At 41.9% G+C, this 20,659-nt stretch overlaps 1 protein-coding gene across 1 annotated transcript in view; it reads left to right on the forward strand.

Annotated features, from left to right (window-relative positions):
* atp13a3 (ATPase 13A3) overlaps window positions 1-20,659 on the forward strand; it is a 47,539-nt gene that overhangs the window by 14,221 nt on the left and 12,659 nt on the right. Inside the window, 13 exon segments of the mRNA XM_033621107.2 lie at window positions 6,981-7,067; window positions 7,159-7,332; window positions 13,453-13,544; window positions 13,546-13,687; window positions 14,132-14,202; window positions 14,512-14,595; window positions 14,806-14,875; window positions 17,098-17,232; window positions 17,766-17,838; window positions 18,658-18,789; window positions 19,310-19,492; window positions 19,941-20,098; window positions 20,424-20,612. Of these exon segments, the coding sequence (XP_033476998.2) occupies window positions 7,017-7,067; window positions 7,159-7,332; window positions 13,453-13,544; window positions 13,546-13,687; window positions 14,132-14,202; window positions 14,512-14,595; window positions 14,806-14,875; window positions 17,098-17,232; window positions 17,766-17,838; window positions 18,658-18,789; window positions 19,310-19,492; window positions 19,941-20,098; window positions 20,424-20,612 (1,554 nt within the window). The 5' untranslated portion in view covers window positions 6,981-7,016.

Raw genomic sequence — 20,659 nt, forward strand, 5'->3', positions numbered from 1 at the left:
CCACCGGCGTACAGCTTGACATCAGCGTGGCGCTGATTGGCTAATCGCTAGACCCCTGGCGTTCATTGGTCCGTCCATCGTTTGGACGAGATAAATCGCAAATTCATTGAAGTATGCCAGACCAGTAATGCAAGCCTACTCAGTTGAGTGGGCGGGGTCTATGGTCTGGAACCAGGCTACCACAAAAGTCCACTTTCAAGCAGACAACACACACTCAGTGTTGTCAGACTCATTTTAGTTCAAGGGCCACATACAGTCCAATTTGATTGCAGGTGAAAGAAGTAAAATCATTGCAATAGCAGACACCTCAAAATGTTTCCCTGTTTTTTTTTTTTTTGTTTAAAAAAAAAAAAAGCGCTAATCAACTGTATTCTGGTTAGGGTGCAAAAGCCTCTGTGCATTGTACATGAAGAAATCTACTCAATGTTTAACTTGCTCCTCAAACTTGGCTCCTCTTAGCCTTCACAAATGTATCACTATTAGGTTTGCAAGGTCATCCAGTGGGCCGGATTGGACCCTTTGGCTGGCTGCTTCTGGCCCCGCGGCTGTATGTTTGACACCCCTGATCTAGAACCTATCACAATTGCTTAGTTTATGGGATAGGACTTACTTATTTTGTTAGTTGTTTGTTTTTTGCATTCTCATACTGATGTACGCCACAATTGCAATGTGAGTAAGATGCATTGCTTTTGCAATAGTTCCCTATCTCTGCTCTTGGACAAGTTCATCTCACTGAGAGTATGACTTGACTTGAGTTAACATGTAACATATTGGTAGCTGAGTCACTTATCATGTCTGGCTTCTCAGCCACCAAGTTTCAACTCTGGCCTCTTCTCTGTTTGGAGCCTGTAATTATGAGGCCCTGCATGTTTTCTGAGGTCACAACCCTCTGTTATCTCAACAGATGATTCAATATAACAGACCATGTAATAGTTTGTGGTTACAGTAACCTTATAAGCATGATAAATCCTTTTTGGTGCCATTCTCATTGGTGCGTTATCTGTGAGTCACCATGCATGGATGGCAATCTTGTGAAACAGTGTGTGCATGATGCACTGGTGTCGGCATTTCCAGTCATAGCAGAGATTGGGGAGGGATTGTTCTTGTTGCACTGCACCCACTGCCTAGCGCCGGTCAGGGGGCTGCTATTGTAAAATACTAGGAAGGGCTTGGTCCTAAGCAAAATATCCCGCTGTATGCCAGAGAAAAAGTCCACCCGGGTGCAGCTGGCAGATAACATCAGAGTGCGGGGGGCAGTGACACAGGATCAGTGGGTGTTGTGGGGCGGTGGGGGCAGTAGCAGGGTGGCCCTTTGGGCACTATGCCCTGACACACTATGCCAGCAACACTCAGCAATAGCTGGGGTCAGAGCGCTCTTACTCTCCCTGTGACTTACTTAATGTGGTTTTATAATTTTTTGTGTGTGTGTGTGTGTGTGTGTGTGTGTGTGTGTGTGTGTGTGTAATCTTTCACACCAAAGACACAGTCACTGCACAGAGGAACGCCAGTGTTTTTCCAAAAAAGAATGTGGCTATGTTCTCCTAAACACTTAAGTCAGTTTTGGTGCCTGCTATGCTGACCTGTTAAAGGCATAGCATTATAACAGACAGAAGGTACTGTAGAATTCAGTCAGAAGTTTGGATGTAGTCAGGGGTTAAATTGGGATTTGTTATGTGCTCGGCTTCAAGGCGTTTCAAGGGTTTGAGGACATTCAATAGGATGTGACATTTGTGTTGACATATTACATGTTTTGAGTCGAATTAATCTTAGCAGCTTGTAGCTGAAGTATAGACTGTATTAAAGAATGATTGTTTGTTGTTAAACTTCCAAAAGCTTTGCATACTATTTGTATTACTAGTACATGTATTTTGACTATTTATAGTATAGATCAAACAAAATATTGATTGTAGAGTATTATGTATTGGAGCAACATCTCTAAATAAAGTAACATCTCTGTGGAAACAAATCTAAAATCAAAATAAAAAATACAGGAGACTGAACAAAATGTTTAAAAAATATTGCTTTACTTCAAGCTCATTCTTGTTGTGTATTGATAAATTATTTATTGATTTTTCCTCACTAAGGCTTAATTCAACTTAGAGTGATGAGCATAGTTGTCATTAGGTTTGGGGGGAAAAATTGATTCTTAGATGCATCACGATACGGACGTGAACCATTGGGCATCGATTGACAAATGCCAGTAATCGATCTAAATATTAGTTAATAACGTGATGTCGATGAAACAAAAGAGGCGGCACCCAACCCCGAGGGCAGTGCATCTCCTAGTCTACAGTGCGGACACACTAGAGTTAACTTGTAGTTAATTGACACAAAAGGCAGCAGTTGCAAGCTTGTTTTAATTTAACGACTAAATAATTACATTTGCGAGGTGAACGTGAGGTATATTGTGAATACTTTCTCCGCCATCACCCAGATACTAACATTAAGGGAGGAGCAGCGATCAGCAGTAGCGTAAACAAATAAGATTGGTTGGCTACAGCATCAAACAACTTACACCAACTTTGTGGTGAAGAAAATAACTCCATGCTCGGTTTGTTTCACCTCAAAGACCTTGCACCTGGCCCGCTCAGGGTCTTGGCTTTGCCCAGAGCTAACACTACAGCACACTATTGTTCTGACACAGGCAGGAGACTGTAATGTGCTTTCAAATGAGTTAATTAATCAATTACTGCAGTTAACATTTTAAAATAAAAAGGACCATTTATTATACAATAGTACATAAATTGCATACTATTTCCAGTTTAATAATGCAGTATGCAAACGCTGGATGCTACGCCGGCATAAATAGCGCCCACAATGGGTTAGTGTGAGTCAGTCTGACTGGCACTCTCTGGTTTAAACGCCTGGCTCTGGAAGCATTTTGGTTTATGTGAAGATGAATGGCATAGGCACCTGGAAAAGAGCCACACTGTGTGCAAGTAAAATTATGTTTAGTTATGGGTAATTTGCCAGTTGAGCAGTTGAGCCCCACCCTGGTCAAACATTGACAGCAGATGAGACAGTAAGAGAGGAGAGGCTGCATGTGCCAAATTAAATGATAGCAAATCCATGAGTTCCGCTCCTCTAATCTCACTCTCTGGTTTCTTCAAGTGCCGATGAAAGAAGCATAGTTGAGTTAAATGCTTGCACTGTAGAGCCCTGGATGGGATGGCACCAGTTCCCCTAGATGCCTTTGTGAAATCCACAGTGTACCTTGAGGCCAGTAGCCTAATTAACCTCTCTTTCATACTACTTACACAATTTGAATCCTCACACATTCAGCTTCACTGTTTCTCTCAGTAACTCAGTCTAATGCATGAGCGAAAAAATGGCAAAGTAGTCTACTGGAGCTTAGTTCTGCTTTTTGCTCCATGGGCAGATTGTCTGCATCCCAGCTACACACTTAAACAAAGTGACAGTATGCTCTCCATGGCAGCTGACAGGACAACTGAGAAGAGCATGATATTGGATAACACACATATGTGATGACTCAGTTGGTCAGTGAGTGGGAGTGTTGACACTCTTAAGAGATAATCTCAGGTGTTCTGAGGTTAAATAACTGTTTTGGAAGTGTCGTGCACTCTTGTGGTTTCAGCATGCCCCATTTGCTCCAGTGAATTACTGACCTCTCTTAGCGTTCCTGAACTTTGTATCCCCAGACGATAATATTTTCTTATAGCTCTGAGTTCACACTGGGTTAAATAGCTTTCACCAGGGTTCAGAAAAAACATTTAGATCCCCATTCACCTTGTTTCTCATTGAAGTCCATGTGCTATTAAACATTTCCTAGGTGCATGTACTTTTCTGTCTATGGTAGAAATCATCTGTTTGTTACTCACATAAATATAGGCAAAACTGAAAAAGTTTGATATCTCATGCCGCAGTCACTGCTCCAGGGCTGTTGTTAAGTAGTATTTCAGACATTTGGCCAATGCTTGTGGCTCTGTTGAAGACAAACAGTTGGAGTGTGGGGACAATTGATTTTGTTTCACAGGAGACACTATAATCACTAGACATTTTCAGTTAAACAATGCAGCACTGGTGTTGAGCTGACTTCAACACCACATGTGGTTGTTACTGTTTACTTTAAAACACAGCCTGCAATTTGTGTTAAATGTTTTATGCAGCTGAGAAGAAATCTAGTTTAAAATACTGTCTTTTGAAATACATTGATTATGGAATTGTAAGGCACATGCTCAGACAGTGTTTATCTCAACATGGGTCTAAAGGTCATGAGGGGACACACATTCAAAGATAAGAAAAAGTAATTTATTAAACTAAAGTAACTGAATGATATACATAACAAAAGAAGCCATGGGGATGTTTGGCTTGGATAAAATAAACAAAGGGGAACTGCCACATACCTGGAGAGGTGCCTGCAGGGAGCGAGGCGCTATGAGTAAAGCTAAGTTTACATTGCACAACCTTCAAAGTTGTCAGATGACCACTGCACTATTCACACTACACAGCTTGCTGTCTTTTAATCCAGAGTCTTTAAGATATGGTTTTCACACTACATGACTGACCGGCAACAGGGGCTCACACACTATCTTTCAGGAGGCGGAATCCCCAATGAGAATGTCATGTGAGGTGTGGGTCGACCCAATCTGGGGTCAGGCAGGTGCTTACTAGACAAATATCAATCACAATGTGACAAAGCAGTGTTCTGAGGTATTCGGCTATTAACTTACAGAAAAGGTGCGTGTACCTTCCACCATCTGTTCCCCTTTCTCCGTAACACTCACTCTACCTCTCAGAGATACATTCACAAACCTTGGAAAGCTCCACAGCGCTGCTTTTCTCTTATGGCAAGCCCGAGCTGCCAAAGTATGTCTTATTGGAAAAACACTGTAAAATCTCTGCCTTCAACATGTGTCTTGTACCCTCATTGGTTGTATCTCGCCAGCAAAGTCCTTGAGAGGTCCAGATATTTAGCATGATAGACACCTGGGAAGTGTCTGCAATGTATCAGCGAGCTTCTTCGCTGCAACAGTTCCCACATAGATCTCGAGCACCGAGCCAACGCCGATGGCTTTTGTCAGAGAGTTCCAAAAACTGTCAGTGAGTGGAAAATCTGGGCTAAAGTAGTGTAGTGTGAAGTCAGCATAACAGAAGCTAGATATTATAGGCTGGATCTGGTGTTGCCAGAAGGCCCTGATGACCGATCTGGCAATGAAACAGTGAGGTGAATTACAAGAACACTGCTGAACAGGCCACAGCAGGAGTCACCATGACTGTACTGAAAATAATTTAAATGTAACATATTAATCCATTGACCTTGGGAATCAGTATAACAATCCAGCACATAATTTGTGTCCATGTTTGTCAGTGTTCTACATCTGCTGTCTCTCCATTGCACCAACACCATTTTTTAAAAGCCAGCCAATGCGCTTCTTACCATCAAGGCTCCTTACCTAGAACACCATGCCTTCATATTTCCCCAAAATCTAAGATGCATCAGAGCACCCTAAGGAGCCAGTCATATTCACTTTGTTCATCCATCACAATTAAGTCTCTGTGTTAGCGCTGTTATGTCCCCGTCTAGGGGAACAGGAGCGCAACTTAAATGTATGAAAGGCTGTCCCCTCCCCGGTCCCCAAACCAAAGGCTTGCAGCAGGATTGCAGTTTAAAGTAAAGTAGTTTATTACTGCGACAAAAATTAACTTAGACTGACAGTTGCGTAAAGCAAATATAACTAAGGGTGAACCAAGGCCAAAACACTATCTAACCCCAAACATAATAAACAAACAAAGACATAAATAAATCTGGCTCTTCAGTATACATCAGAAACAGGAGAAAAATATGCAAAGCAAAATGGCAGCCAACCCCTACAGCTTCAGAGTTAATTAAAAAATGATAATGGTTAAGTACTGAAAACAAATAGGCTGCTAAATACTCACAGTGTTACAAAAGCACAGATACAAAAATCTCAAGTTTAACACTGATACAATAACAATGGTTTGGAGGCTGAGGGCAGAACTCTGCTGCTGTCAGACGACTGTCAACCAGCCTGTTGGGAAGCCAATGATTTTGAACTGCTGACAGTAGTTGGGGAGCCAATCAGCAGTCGACACACCTGTAGTTATGAGACAGAGATCCTCACACACACAGAGCACTTACTCTCACACAAAACTCCAACATATGAAGGACACAGAAAACGGAAACACATCAAAATACATCCTGAGCCGTAACAAGCACAAAAACTACAAACCTGCTCTTACTCATGTTGGCCTGCTCCAAATTCAAGCACATTATTAAAGTATCAAGTCAATTCAGTTATTTTTAAAGAAAGTCTCCTAATACTGAAGTGTACGGGAATGATGAGAACCTGTTTGTTTAGATGTTTTTATTGGTTTGTAGCCTGAAATAATATGCTTCCAGACAGATCTGAATTATTTACACTCTTGAGTTCTTTCCACTTCTTTCCTTTCTTACATTTTAGTTAATTTCAGTGTGTTAGTCTGAGCTAAATATCCAGTGAAGTGTTTGGGGTGGAAGCAAGGCTGGCTAATCGGATTTTAAGGGTCACCAGTCCCCCCTTGGTTCTGCACCACTAGATTTTGATACCAGATTAAATGTTAATTGGCTGCACATTACTGGTCCCCAATCCTTTCAGCTCACAAACACCAACTATGAAGTTATGTGTAATGTATGCATGATTTTGCAACCATAGAAATGGATTAATTGCATAAAAAAAAACAGTGAATAATAATTTGGGTTTTTCCCTTCCCTGTTGGGCTATTTTGCATCATTGTATAATAGGAGCTAAAAAAAAATGTGATAAATGTGTTTATGACAAATACACAGCATCTTTCACACAATACTCTGTTGCCTCACATCACTAAGAAGAATCTTAAGATCCCGCCAGGCATGTCTGATCCTTTGGTGTCGAGCCAGTGTTTGAGTTTGCTGTTGTGTTGAAAATGTTGAAATGTTTTCTGCACTGTTCAATGTGACATTTTGTCTGTTGTGTTTGCAGTGACTAAGGGAGGGGCTCGGCAAACTGTTCTGCAGCATGGAGAAGGAAGACCTGAAGGTCCTCAACAAAGGGGAAGAGGAGGAGATGGTATGCTTCTTTTTCATTTTCCCTGCTAATATGGGAATTTGTGCTATTAGATTTAATGGACTACACTCACTTTTCTCTTTCCACCCTTCAGGAGCTGCAGGGCTACCGTCTGTGTCGTTGGCGGCTGGCCCTCGTGGGCCTCGGGGTGCTGTGTACAGGGGGCTTCCTCCTCCTGCTGCTCTACTGGATGCCAGAGTGGTGCGTTAAAGCCACCTGCACCCGTACCACAGCCCGCGATGCCGAAGTGGTATTGCTGCGCTCCACGGTAGGTAACAAGTAAAGCTGCAATATTTGAATCTATTTATGCTTTGATAAATCATTTTCAGCAAATTTTAAAAGAAAAAATGCCAAACATTGTTCAGTTTCAGCTTCTCGAATGTGTAGATTTGCTGCTTGTCTTTATTATATGACATTAAATTCACCATTTTGGGTTTTGGACTATTGGATGCACAAAACAAGTTAATTGAAGGCACCACTGTAGGCTTGGTGAAATTGTAAATGGCATTTTTTTCACAATTAACTACACAAAAAAATCAAGAAAACAATTTGCAGATTAATCAGTAGTGACAATAATTGTGTGTGTAGCAAGCTACACTGTGAGGTTTATATGTGTATTTAAACTGATTGTTGAGTCATTAAAAGCCCTGAAATGTACTTGTATGGTAAAGTAGTGAACAAAAATGATGAATTAAATATATTTGCTATCTGCTGTGGCTAGTATAAAAGAGGTTAAACTGCTGTCAGATGTAGGAGCATGATAGGGTCGTGCTTATAGACGACGATCTTGGGGACTGATGATGGTCAGAACAATCTCCATTAGTTGATGCATATATATTTGCCCTTGTCAAGATGACATTTGGCTCGTTTTCCTATTAACAGGGTTAATGATAGGACGACCATAAAATAGATTGCCCAAAACTAGAGTGTATGGGACCTTGCACTATCCCAACTGCACCTATTCAAATAAACACAAGAAGTTTGTGCTCTAATAAAAAAAAAAAAAAAAGGGATCAGCGCTCAGTGAATAATCCTCCTAAGCCCTACGATAAGCTATTATGGCAAGGCTTAACTATACAGACCCGTGAGCAGTGATAACTAACATGTCTTTGGGGTCATCGGGTGGGAACCTCCTTTCACCGGTGTTTCGTCTAGTTAGTCCCACGACACCTCCAGGAGGCTAGACAGGGATCTCTGGCGTCCCAGAGACACTCCCCTAATGCCAGGTCTCACTGCTCCCCACACTAACCGAACAACCTCCTTTACCTTACCTATACTACCACAGAGGAGGTAGACCCAGGGAAGGAAGCCTTGTTAGGCTATCACACTCCCCCGCCGGGTTAGGCTGTACAGTCTACCTCCCTAGGACGAGCCCTCACAACAATGACACCTCCAGGAGGCTGGACAGTGATCTCAGCCCAAACAGCACTGCCAACTTCAACCAAGCCCAGGCTCCGTTTATGCGAGCTCCAGGCAGAAGCAATGCTGATACTACCTTTACTAGCACATTCACCATACTCTATTTCACACGCTACATAGCATAACTACAATGTAAGCTAAAGTTAAAGGAGATAAATGAACTCACAGGATCAGCAAACACACTCACTTTGCAGCATGGTCTCAAACAAAATGGATTCAAATAGGCCACTCCCACACTTAAATAACCTTCCTCTTCCTGGATTTCCTTCTTACTTACACATGGCTTTCTCAGCCCAAACAGCACTGCCATCTTCAACCAAACCCAGGCTCCATACATGCGAGCTCCAGGCAGAAGCAATGCTGATACTAGCTTTCCTGTCACATTCACCATACTCTATTTCACACACTACATAGCATAACTACAATATAAGCTAAAGTTAAAGGAGCTAACTGGACTTACAGGATCAGCAAGCACACTCACCTTGCCGCATGGCCTCAAACAAAATGGATTCCAATAGGCCACTCCCACACTTAAATACTTCCTCTTCCTGGATTTCTCCTGACAGGAAGTGGATCTCTCCACCTGATCTCAAGGAGTTATGTGCCCTGCTTAGTAGTTCCCCCTGCTGGCCCCCAGCTGACATTATTTCTTCTGTAATAGATAAACTGGCTGCATTTAATTGCTTCATCTGACATTTCCCTCACTGTCTTCCTCAAATTCTGTCCCCGCACTCCGAGTTCCCCCAGGAGTGAGACAGTTGATCTTGCTATGAATCCCCTACACCCCACTTCCACTGGACAAATCCTAGTCTTCCATCCTCGCTGCTCAGCTTCTGCTCCTAAGTCTGCATATCTAAGCTTTTTCCTTTCATAGGCTTCTTCCACTGAGTCTTCCCAAGGAACTGTCAGCTCAATGAAATAAACTATCTGTTGACTCACTGACCACAACACTAAGTCAGGCCTCTGCCTGGTACAGACTATTTCCTGAGGAACAACAAGCTTTCCCCCTAAATCTACTTGCATTTCCCAATCACAAGCACCTTCTAGGCGGCCACACCCTTGCCTCCTCACTAACTTATCCCTTCTGTATTTCTCTCCCTCACAGACAAACTGAATTACTAAGCCCCTATCCTTAACACCTTCTGAATTCACCTGTCTTCGTTTCCCTTCGATGCCTGCAGCTAAACATTTCAACACCTGATTATGTCGCCATGTATATCGGCCTTGTGACAAGCCAACTTTACAGCCTGACAAAATATGCTTTAAAGTTGCGGTACGTGAACACAATGGGCATGATGGGTCCTCATTTACCCACAGTTTTAGGTTCTGGGGGGTTGGTAACACATCATATGTAGCCCCTACCAGGAATCTAATACGATTCTCCTCCATACTCCACAGGTCCCTCCAACTAAGCTTCCTCTTCTCTACGCTTTCCCAATTCAACCACTGTCCCTGTTTAGCCTGGGCCACTACCTTTGCACCCCTTACTATCTCTTCCTGTCTGCGTATCTGTTCTACAACCAGCTTTCTTTTATCTTTGAGGCCTGCTGTATTCCATACCGGTTTACCTGAGCCAAGCCCCAGGCCTCCCCGGCCAAACTGAACATTACCTACAATCTCTGCATGTCTAAGAGCTGCCTCTGCCTCCTGAACTGCCGATCTTGGGTTCCACTTCCTCCCCTTGGTTGGATTTGGAACCACACTCCTAACTACCACGTCCTTACTCCCAGATAACAAGAGCTCTGTCCTGACCTTGGTACATTTAAATTCCTCTGTTAAACTAGATACTGGCAGCTGAAGTATCCCTTTTCCATACAATGCAACACTACTTAGGCACCTAGGAGCGCCCAACCACTTCCTAATGTAGGAGCTAACCGACCTTTCCATTCTTTCCACAACAGATATTGGAATTTCATAAACTGACAATGGCCACATTAACCTAGGATATAGCCCAAATTGCAAACACCACAACTTCAACTTTCCTGGAAGTTCTGATTTATCTATTCTATCCAATCCTTCAGCCACATCTTTTCTAAATTTCACCACCTGTTCCTTATCATTCAACTCTACATTGTAGCACCTACCTAAGCTCTTTACTGACTTTTCCCTAATTGTTGGGATGTCCTCATCATCTATGACAAACTTCCTATCACTTAACTTCCCTCTACATATCGAGATGCTTCTAGATTTACTAGGCTTGATTTTCATGCTGGCCCACTTGAGGTTCTTATTTACCTTCTCTAGTAGCCTCTTTGTACATGGCATTGTTGTGGTCACCAGTGTCATGTCATCCATGTAAGCCCTAACTGGTGGAAGATGCAACCCATTCTGCCGTCTCTCCCCACCTACCACCCACTTAGAAGCCCTGATGATTACTTCCATTGCCATAGTAAATGCTAATGGAGAAATTGTACACCCTGCCATGATGCCTATTTCTAGCCTCTGCCAACCTGTTGTGAAACCTGCTGTACTTAGACACAACCTAATATCCTGAAAATATGCTTTCACTAAGTTAACAACTACCTGTGGCACTCTGAAGTAGTCAAACGCACTCCAAATGAGGCTGTGCGGTACTGAACCAAACGCATTTGCAAGATCTAAAAATATTACATGTAGGTCCCTTTTGTTAATCTTCGCTGCCTGAATCTGGTGCCAGATCATGCTAGTATGCTCTAAACACCCTGAAAAACCTGGTATTCCTGCCTTCTGCACCATGGTATCTATTAAGCTATTCCTTTCTAAGTAGCTAGCTAGTCTCTGCGCTACTACACTAAAGAAAATCTTCCCCTCCACATTCAAGAGAGAAATCATCCGGAACTGGCTAAGGTCCACAGACTCCTTCTCCTTAGGAATGAGGACACCCCCTGCCCTACGCCATGCTCTTGGTATAATTTGTTTTTCCCAAACTATTCTTAGCTGTTTCCACAAAAATTTAAGGGTATCAGGCGCACTTTTATAAACCCGGTAGGGGACTCCATTAGGCCCTGGGGCCGAAGAAGCCTTTGCACGCCTGACCACCTCCTGAACTTCCTTCCACCTAGGTGGCCTGACATCCATCTCATGCTCTATCCCTCCTAATGGAGGGATATCAGGTGGGAAACCTACTATCCTATTCTTCTCCAAATCTGAATACGTGTTTCTCAAATATTCTTCAACCTCTAACCTTTCTGCTTTAAGTACAGCTTTATGTAACTTTTATACCCCCAGTTTAAGGTTTTGTAAAACACCAACAGGGTTAATTTTTTTCAAACCAAGGTCCAAATGCTGTCAGGCACAGTTAATGTATACGTGTAGATGATATTAGGCTGAAGCTCATGAGCTTTTAAAGTTGTGAGTGAATACAACAGATGTTTTACGGTAGCACAGTAAATACCTTGTGCCTTATTGATTCTTACAGACACAGTCTCAGTCACACCAACAGGAATGCACAGTAATTTGCCATGTGTCCAACAGTGTGTTCATAACATTCATGTTTGCGTGTATGTGTGTGTGTATCTGCATTCCTTTCTCTCTGTGTTGGTCTCGTGCTCGAGTACATGTGTTTGAATTCTTTCCTGACCATCTGTGTGTGAATCCTCACCTCTGACTGTGGGTGTTGATTGAATTTTAAATGACCTCATTAGGGTTAAAGCATTAGGAGCAGCCTTGAAGTGTTAGCATTTTTCTGCTCACTTATTAAAGAGGCTTGTTTAGATGTAGGACTTTAGTTTAGGGTTAGAGTTGGGATTAGGTAGGGTAAGGCAGGGTCTGAAAATAACACCTGCCAAGGAGCAAATGCAGTTCAATATTTTAAGGTGGATGCATAAGAGCCAGAAGCTATATATATCTTGCCACCTGATGTTTTTTAGACAGGTGGCCTTGACATACTATGAGATTAATGGCAATGGCAATTCATTATATAGCACATTTCATTACATGTAAACTCAAAGTGCTTGACATTTAAAGACAATCACAATAATCATATATAAGAATACAGGATGAGTATAAGTCAACATGATATCAACATCAACATGATAAATAGAGAACACAAAAACATCAAGACAATCAAATAAAAACCCCCAAAGCAAACCGATTTGATCAAATGAGTACACACACCCACACAGACAATCACTGTAAGACTGGCAGAACAGGAAGGATTTAAGTTTGCTTTTAAATGTGAACACAGTTGTGCTGGACCTCAAGTCAGTAGGCAGCTTGTTAGAGAGAGCAGGACCTCAGTAACTAAAGGGACCCTCAACGGGACTGGATCTGATTCTAGGTACAGCTAGAAAACCTCTGGCTGGTGACCTGAGAGGCCTGATCGGGTTGTAATCAATGAGCAAGTCAGGAATGTACAGAGGAGCCAAAAATGCACTCACTCTGAATTTGATGCCTGCAACACATTTCCAAAAAGTTGAGACAGGGGCACATTTAGCACTGTGTTACATTCCCTTTTTTTAACAACACTCAGGAAGCATTTGGGAACCGAGGACACACAATAAAATTCTTGGACTTGCCTTGCCCTTTATGTGCAGAGATTTCTTTGGGTCTCTGAATCTTTTGATGATATGTATTGTAGATGTTGAAATTCCTAATGCAATTACATTGAGAACAGTTGTTTTTAAATTGTTGGACTAATTAACCACACAGTTTTTTCTCAAAAGGACAATCTTTGCTTGTGAACAACTGTTTCAGAACCTGTAACAGGCATCAAGTTTAGAATATATGTGCAATACACAATACAGTTTATCAGTTTGAACAGTAACTGTCTTGCCTCTGTACTAAATTCAACTGAATAAAGGTCAAAAATAGTTGGAAGTCATTGCATTCTGTTTTTACACAGGGTGCCACCTTTTTTTTGGAATTGGGGTTGTAATACGTTCAGATTTTCGTGTACATGTGAGGACTCTGGCCGCTGCATTTTTCAGGTTAACGAGTGAAAGTCCTTGAAAGTCCATTCCTACAGCTCTGTGTGTATTTGTTTGACCAGGATGAGTTCCGGCGCTGGTTCCTGGCCAGGGTGCGAGTGATGCTGGCCCCGGGGAGCAACCCCTTCCACAGCCTGGAGACCCAGACCACCTCCCCCTCCTCCCCCTCCCCCCCCCTCCTCTCCCTCCTGCCCCTTCTCCTCCCCCCCTCTGGCCAACGGACATACCCCCCACCCCTCCGATGGCAGCCCCGCTCAGGAGCTCATCAGAAGATATGCCGACTACCAGCCCACACAGGTAGGCTCCTGTCTCGCACACACTGAACGACCGGAGATGGTGCCTTTTGTGTATAGAAGGGTTGCCATTTTGTTTTATCATGTGTAATTATACTCTGTATTTACGTTATGATAGTGATACTTTAGATTGTTAAACATATGTTACATAAAACTAAATTCTGCCTTGGCCCTTTTCTATCTCCCTCTCAGACACAGAGACATATGCACTCATTTGCCTCACTGTCCTTGTGGGTACTCTTTGTTAACCACACACATTATATAACACCTGATCTTAACAATAATCTCAACAGTTTAAATATAATGTAATCTTCTCCACTGATCCAATTACTCAAAATTTTGTTATTGGAAAAGTATGTCGCGCTTTATCTGACCAGTTTTCTGTTTCTTTTTAAATGTAAAAACTGTGTCCCTTCCCTCTGCCCCTCTCCTGCTCTGTCTCCCACAGATTCGCTATTTTACCTTCCATAGCACAAAGTATTATTGGAATGACGGTTTGCAGAACTTTGAAGTTTTAAAGTAAGCATTTTTCGATTATCTACAGAATCTTTATGGGCTATTTTTATACCAGTTTGCATGCACAGAAAACTCCCTCCTTCCAGTGAGCTAAATTAGTTAAGGGATTTATCTGGATGTTTGTATACAGTGAACGTAGCAGTATCTTTACAGCCTTCTTTGTTTACTCATAAAGAGCTGTAAAGTAAAATGGAAAGGAAAACAAGCCTTTGCATTACAACTGTAGTAAACATTAGAGTGTTGTTGCCACTTGCCAGCACAGGTATGTGTAATTAAAATGGTTGACTTTGTCCCCTGCTTTAACCCTTACAGCGGCCTGGAGGATCTGCAGGTCAGCTGCTCCACCATCCACTCGGAGCACAGTGCAGGCCTGACTAGGAACCAGCAGGAGTACAGGTAACATCTTACCTGTGTAAAGGATAGGGCATAAAACAGGAGGAGGATATTAAGGCCTGTTGGCCAGATTATTCTTTTGTGTGAGCTCCAGTAGCTGCAGTTTATGAGCCCTTTGCCCCAATAAGCATAGGCTTTGATTATGTCATGCATTCACATGAAGGTCTGGTTTAAAACACCTGGCTCATGAATGCCTCTTTCACCTCTTGACAGGAGACTGTTCTTCGGAGTGAATGAAATTGCAGTGAAAGTGCCTTCTGTTTTCAAGCTGCTTATCAAAGAGGTAGGACCCAGTTTGCATGAACAGCAGCAGCATTTTGTCTCAGTCAGAGTTTGAATTGTCCTTGAATGAAAGACACTTTGTCAACTTGTGTGCTCATCTATTACAAGGTACATACTTTATAAATGTTTTTCACTCCTTCTCAACTAGTAGATATAGAGAGCTTTCCAGTTATGTGAATACTTGTGAAGGAAAACTTTCTGGTTATCTTCTTACTGTATCTCTTCAAGTGTGTATGTACACTGTGTATGAGGTATGTTGGATAATACAACACTAATGCCTCCTGCAGACCAACACAGGGATGTGGATCACAACCAGTGCTGTGCAAGCTACAGAAAATTATCAATAAGTTACAGTTATTAGTTATTACTTTCAAAAGTAACGGAGATACTTTACCAATTACTGCGTCTAAAACTAATTAGCAGTGTTGGGAGGGTTACTTTTAAAATGTATTCCACTACAGATCACTGAATGCTTGCCCTAAAATATAATGTGTGACACGCAACAGTGTCCTGGCTGTGCATCTCTGCCATTGTCAGGTGAGAGGTGCACTGCACACACACAGTCTGTTTTTGGGAAATGCATGCCTCATATGAATTTTACACTGTGTCCTAACAGCAAGGGAGCGTCACTTTCTGTTCACAATAAATCTGTGAAATTTGCACTTCTGCTACATCATGTAAACAATCCTATCAGCTCTGGGCTCGACATACAATACAGTCAACAGAAAGTAGGTTGTTATTAGTGATGGTCATTTACCAGAAACTTTGAGCATCCTGGTGATCTTCATTTAGCCAGCTGCCACCTCATTTTTGCAGTGACATGAGGAGGTGTCATACAGATAACTCCTTATCTCAGCTTCACAAATCAGCCGTTCTTTGTGCGTTGTGGAACTTTCAAAATGAGCTAGAAATAGAAACAGGTGACCAAACCTCAGCTCAAATGGTGGCACTGTGTTGCGCACACTAAGTTAGGACATTCCAATAGTAAACAATGGAATCAAACTGAAGATGTTTAGTGTTCAGTTAGAACACAGTGATAGATAATACAAAAACAGATGAAATAATCTGTTCAAATAATCTATTTTTAAAGATAGTTACTATTCAGAATACCACCAGTTTAAACTGTAGTTGAATACAGTTACTCATGTTTTGTATTTTAAATCTGTAACTTAGTAACTTGTTTTCCATTACTCCCCAACCCTGGTAATACATTTTCTAGGGAAAGTAACTTTTGCTTTACTTTTAAATATCTGTTTCAGTTCTCTTATTAAGGCACTTACAGCTGTGTTATTTTAGTGTTGCAAAGTGTGAGAGAAGAAAATTGTCAATTTTTTTCTGTGACTGTACCCATTACTGCTATGATGAAAAGTAAATAGTGGAGAAATAAAACAAAATAGATATTTTGTAACAGGTATATTTATTGTAGCCTGGACAGGCCTTCAAATCAGCCAGCACAGGCATGTTTTTAATAATCATTTGATATTTGACATTTGACAGGAGTTCTTTATCACAGTAAGTCAAATATAATAAAAGTGATGTGAGTTTTTTACAATTACATAAAAACACTGAGGTTTATTTTTGTAATCTTAACAGTAATTATAATCCTTAACATAGACTACAACTCACCACCATATTTTTTACCTTGATCTTGAGGAGGAAAAAGTAATGTCCATATTGTCAGGATAGCGAGCTCAAATTGTCTGAACTTGTCGTCCACTGTTTGCAGTGACAGTCTAATGATGAACGATGGTCACCTGTTTGCGCCTGTCTGCTATGACCAAAACAAAAGTAACGAGTAACAAACCCAGTATGTGGTAATTATAATCTGAAAAAGTAATTGGTTACGTTTCTAGGTGCTGTCAAAAGTAGTGGGATTACAGTAATAGTGACCAACTAGTCACAACTCAGAGAACCTCAGTGGCATTTTATATTTAACACTCAGTTGGAGGTATCTCAGTGCCTTACACCTTAAACACCACTTAAGTGCGCATTAAAAATATAACGTCCATAAGTCTCAAGCTACATTAATAAGTGTAGATATTGTAAGTGGGATCATGCAGACATACGGAAACTTGATGATCTGTATTAAACAGATTTAGTACGTAGTGCCTTGGTTGTGTCCTCAAGCAGGCACCATTTTTGTAACCTCATAGTAGTTGTGTCTTCATGTTCTCACCTCTGTTTTTGTCACACTAATCTGTGTCTCTCTGTCTCCTCCTGCAGGTCCTCAACCCTTTCTACATCTTCCAGCTCTTCAGTGTGATTCTGTGGAGTGCCGATGAGTATTACTATTATGCTGTGGCCATTCTTTTCATGTCGGTCATATCCATAGCTACCTCTCTGTACACCATCAAAAAGGTGAGTGCCATCAAATGTTGAGGCTTTTTATCAAATCAGATTTAGATTAAGATCTGGCAAAATGGAATTGATGGAGGAATGAGATGCATGCTGTTCCACATGTTCACACACAGGTTTACAGCTCAGCAATCATCTCCTTGTATTTGACAGTTTGTGACTAGGTTATGTTTAATATAGTTATAATTTAGATTTTCTGAAACTTGTTTTTGCACATTTTATTTGCACATTAAGACACATTATTAGAGGTTACTGAACTTTTTGCTTGTATTCTTTTTGCCTCTTCTAGTTAGGTAGCCTAATCTGTCTGTTTGTGTGACTATATCAGTTTGTGTGTTCGTCTATATGCTCCAGCACTTTGATCCAAAACATCAGCCACTGGCACATTGCCATGATATTTGGCAAACGGTCTGCTGTCACTGGCTACATAGCTCACAAACTCAAAGAAAATACCCACACAGTCAGACAGGTGGTCATTGGAGTCAAGAAGCTGTCTGAAGATTCTCACCTGTCTTCTTTGTTCCCTTTTTTTCCAGCAATACGTCATGCTTCACGATATGGTGGCAGCTCACAGTATTGTCCGTGTGTCTGTATGCCGAGCCAACAATGGTTTGTCAATTTTTTTTTTTTTTTTTTTTTTTTTAGTTTTTGTCCATTTTTTTGTTGTTGTTTTGCAGATAGCATTTGTTAAATAATTTTAATAGTAGTCTTAGCCTTAGTCTCCTGCTTTTCTGGAGAGTTCTCTCCAAACCAAACCTGACAGTAGACATTTTTCTGCTTCTGTGCTTGGCCAGACTCAATTACACAGTCACACGGCTTTGGCTGTCCTCCAGATGGCTGCTAGGGTGGGACAGTGCAGACTTAGAGAGTGTGTGTATGTTAGGCAGTGGGCATAGCATGTATACATTTAGAAGCGTTCTTTAGTAATTCGGCACGTGCTTTAGAATTTATGAACGCCTTTTAAATTGGTGTCTGCAGAGATGCTGTGCAAGCACTGACAGTCTCATCAGGTGTCTTATCAGCTGTAGCCAATTAAAAATAGCTCCATGAGTTGGCCAGAAGACAAAACTAAACTCATGCTGGGAGTATGTTAGAAACATTGCTATGGAAGTTTATACGCCACTCATGTTTTTGTTTATACATCCATTTACTGCACTGGCCCCTGCTTGTGATGCCTCAGCTTTTTTTCCTGCTGCCTAGAGAGGTGTGAGTAATGAGAGATGTGCTGAACAAGACTCTGAGGCTCTGACACACAAAATACCTCCTTTCCCACCCCCTCCCCCCATCCACCATCTGCTACTGTCGGCTCATTTACACACTTTGCACCTTTCTCCACACTTTTCTATCCTCTGTTTGGTTACCCACACTGCATTCCACCTGTCTGTATTTAATGCACATATTTACCGTCTCCTCTCCTCTTCCTGGCAGATATTGATGAGATTTTGTCGACTGATCTGGTGCCCGGAGATGTGATGGTCATCCCCAGCAATGGGACCATCATGCCATGTGATGCCGTGCTGGTCAGCGGCACCTGCATCGTCAATGAAAGCATGCTCACAGGTTAGAGGCGACATCCAAAAATTTAAGTCTGATAACTTAAGAGAGAGACTTGGGGAAATATTTGTACATAAAGTTAAAGGTATAATATGCAGGATTATGTGGGTCAACTTCACTGTGACATCATAATGTTCAGTAAAAACAACCACAAAGTGGTAATTCTAGCCTTATTTTATTATTATTTTGCTGTGTTCAGTACAGTCCTGGGCACAGTGCAGGTGAGGTCAGGGTTTTATTCAAAGGTAGCAACCAGATGCCAGACCATAAGCTCCACCCATCCAAGAGGAAGCGACAGAAATCACATTCATAGGTCTGAAGAAAACGCCAAGCCGACAAAGCTTGCTCCAAAACGAGAGTGAATCTGGGGTTGGCTTTAACTTTTGCTGGCATTACAAACAGTAACCAACAATTCCTGCATACGATACCTTTAACAACCGATCACAGGATACTTCAAATGGCAAACTGCTCTTCCTGTAAATCTCCCAGCAGCCAGTCCTAATGTGAGTCTATCACCCCCCATTAGGTGAGAGCGTTCCTGTGACAAAGACCAACCTCCCCAATCCATTGCCTGGGGAGAGGGGGGGGGAGGCTGACAGTGCCTACAACACAGATGAGCATAAGAGACACACGCTCTTCTGTGGCACCCAAGTCATCCAGACCCGCTTCTACACAGGCGAACTGGTCAAAGCTGTAGTGGTCCGCACAGGTAGGTGTGTGTGTGTGTGTCTGGGGATCTTTGGATGACCTATAAATTAGTGTTCCTTGATGTTTGGTATAGAAATTTTGGTACTCAAACAGATTTTCAAATGTGATTTTGTATATTTAAGTTTTACTGAGAGACACAACTCACTTTATAATAATCACACCTCTGTTGTTATCCTACATACATGTTGAATGCTTTTATAAGGACCTTAGTCTCTTGCTTCAGATGCTACATCCATAGAGTGAGGTTTGTTTCAGACTAACAATAAAAGGACTGCCAGAGGTCAGAAATATCCCTTTCATTCAGGAAGCCATCATATTACATGCTCAGCAGTGTAATCCTTCATCACAGCTGAGAGATCTGAGCCCCTGCCTGAAGGGAGGGGAAGCTCAAGATTGAATTTTGAAAAACTTTTCATCCAAGACTTCTCATAACAACTTCTTCTCACCAGGTTTCAGCACAGCCAAAGGCCAACTGGTGCGCTCCATCCTTTATCCAAAACCCACCGACTTCAAGCTGTACCGTGATGCCTACCTCTTCCTGCTGTGTCTGGTGGCTGTGGCTGGAATTGGCTTTGTCTACTCCATCGTCCTCAGCATCATGAACAAGGTTAGAAATGGAGGAGGTGACGAGCAGAATAAACAAATGCCACTTTTCTGATTTTGAGTGAACGTGGTTTTAGAGAATTAAATTTGTTGTTAACATGAACAATCAGAGCAGAAACATGCCCTGACACTGTTCAAAAGTGACTCTTGGCAGCTTATGTTGGGAAATGTCACATATTTGATTATCATACCAGGATCCAGCTCCTTCAACAAATGAGTAAGGTTGAGTTTCCGGAGTGCTAATTTACAGCAGGAGAGGGGCTGATCAAAGACAAGTGACTGTCAGACATGCAAAAGTTTTCTTACTCCTCCCTCTCTGCCTGCCTCAGGTGCCAGCTAAGACCATCATTATTGAGTCCCTGGACATCATCACCATCACTGTGCCACCGGCGCTGCCAGCGGCCATGACAGCTGGTATTGTGTACGCCCAGCGACGCCTCAAACACCTTGGCATTTTCTGTATCAGTCCACAAAGGATCAATATCTGCGGTCAAATCAATCTGGTCTGCTTTGACAAGGTGAGTACTAGTGGTTTTATGACTGTTGTTTCTGCACTGCAAGTAGT

The sequence above is a fragment of the Epinephelus lanceolatus genome, chromosome 6, assembly GCF_041903045.1.
Source record: "Epinephelus lanceolatus isolate andai-2023 chromosome 6, ASM4190304v1, whole genome shotgun sequence".
Classification (NCBI taxonomy): Eukaryota; Metazoa; Chordata; class Actinopteri; order Perciformes; family Serranidae; genus Epinephelus; species Epinephelus lanceolatus.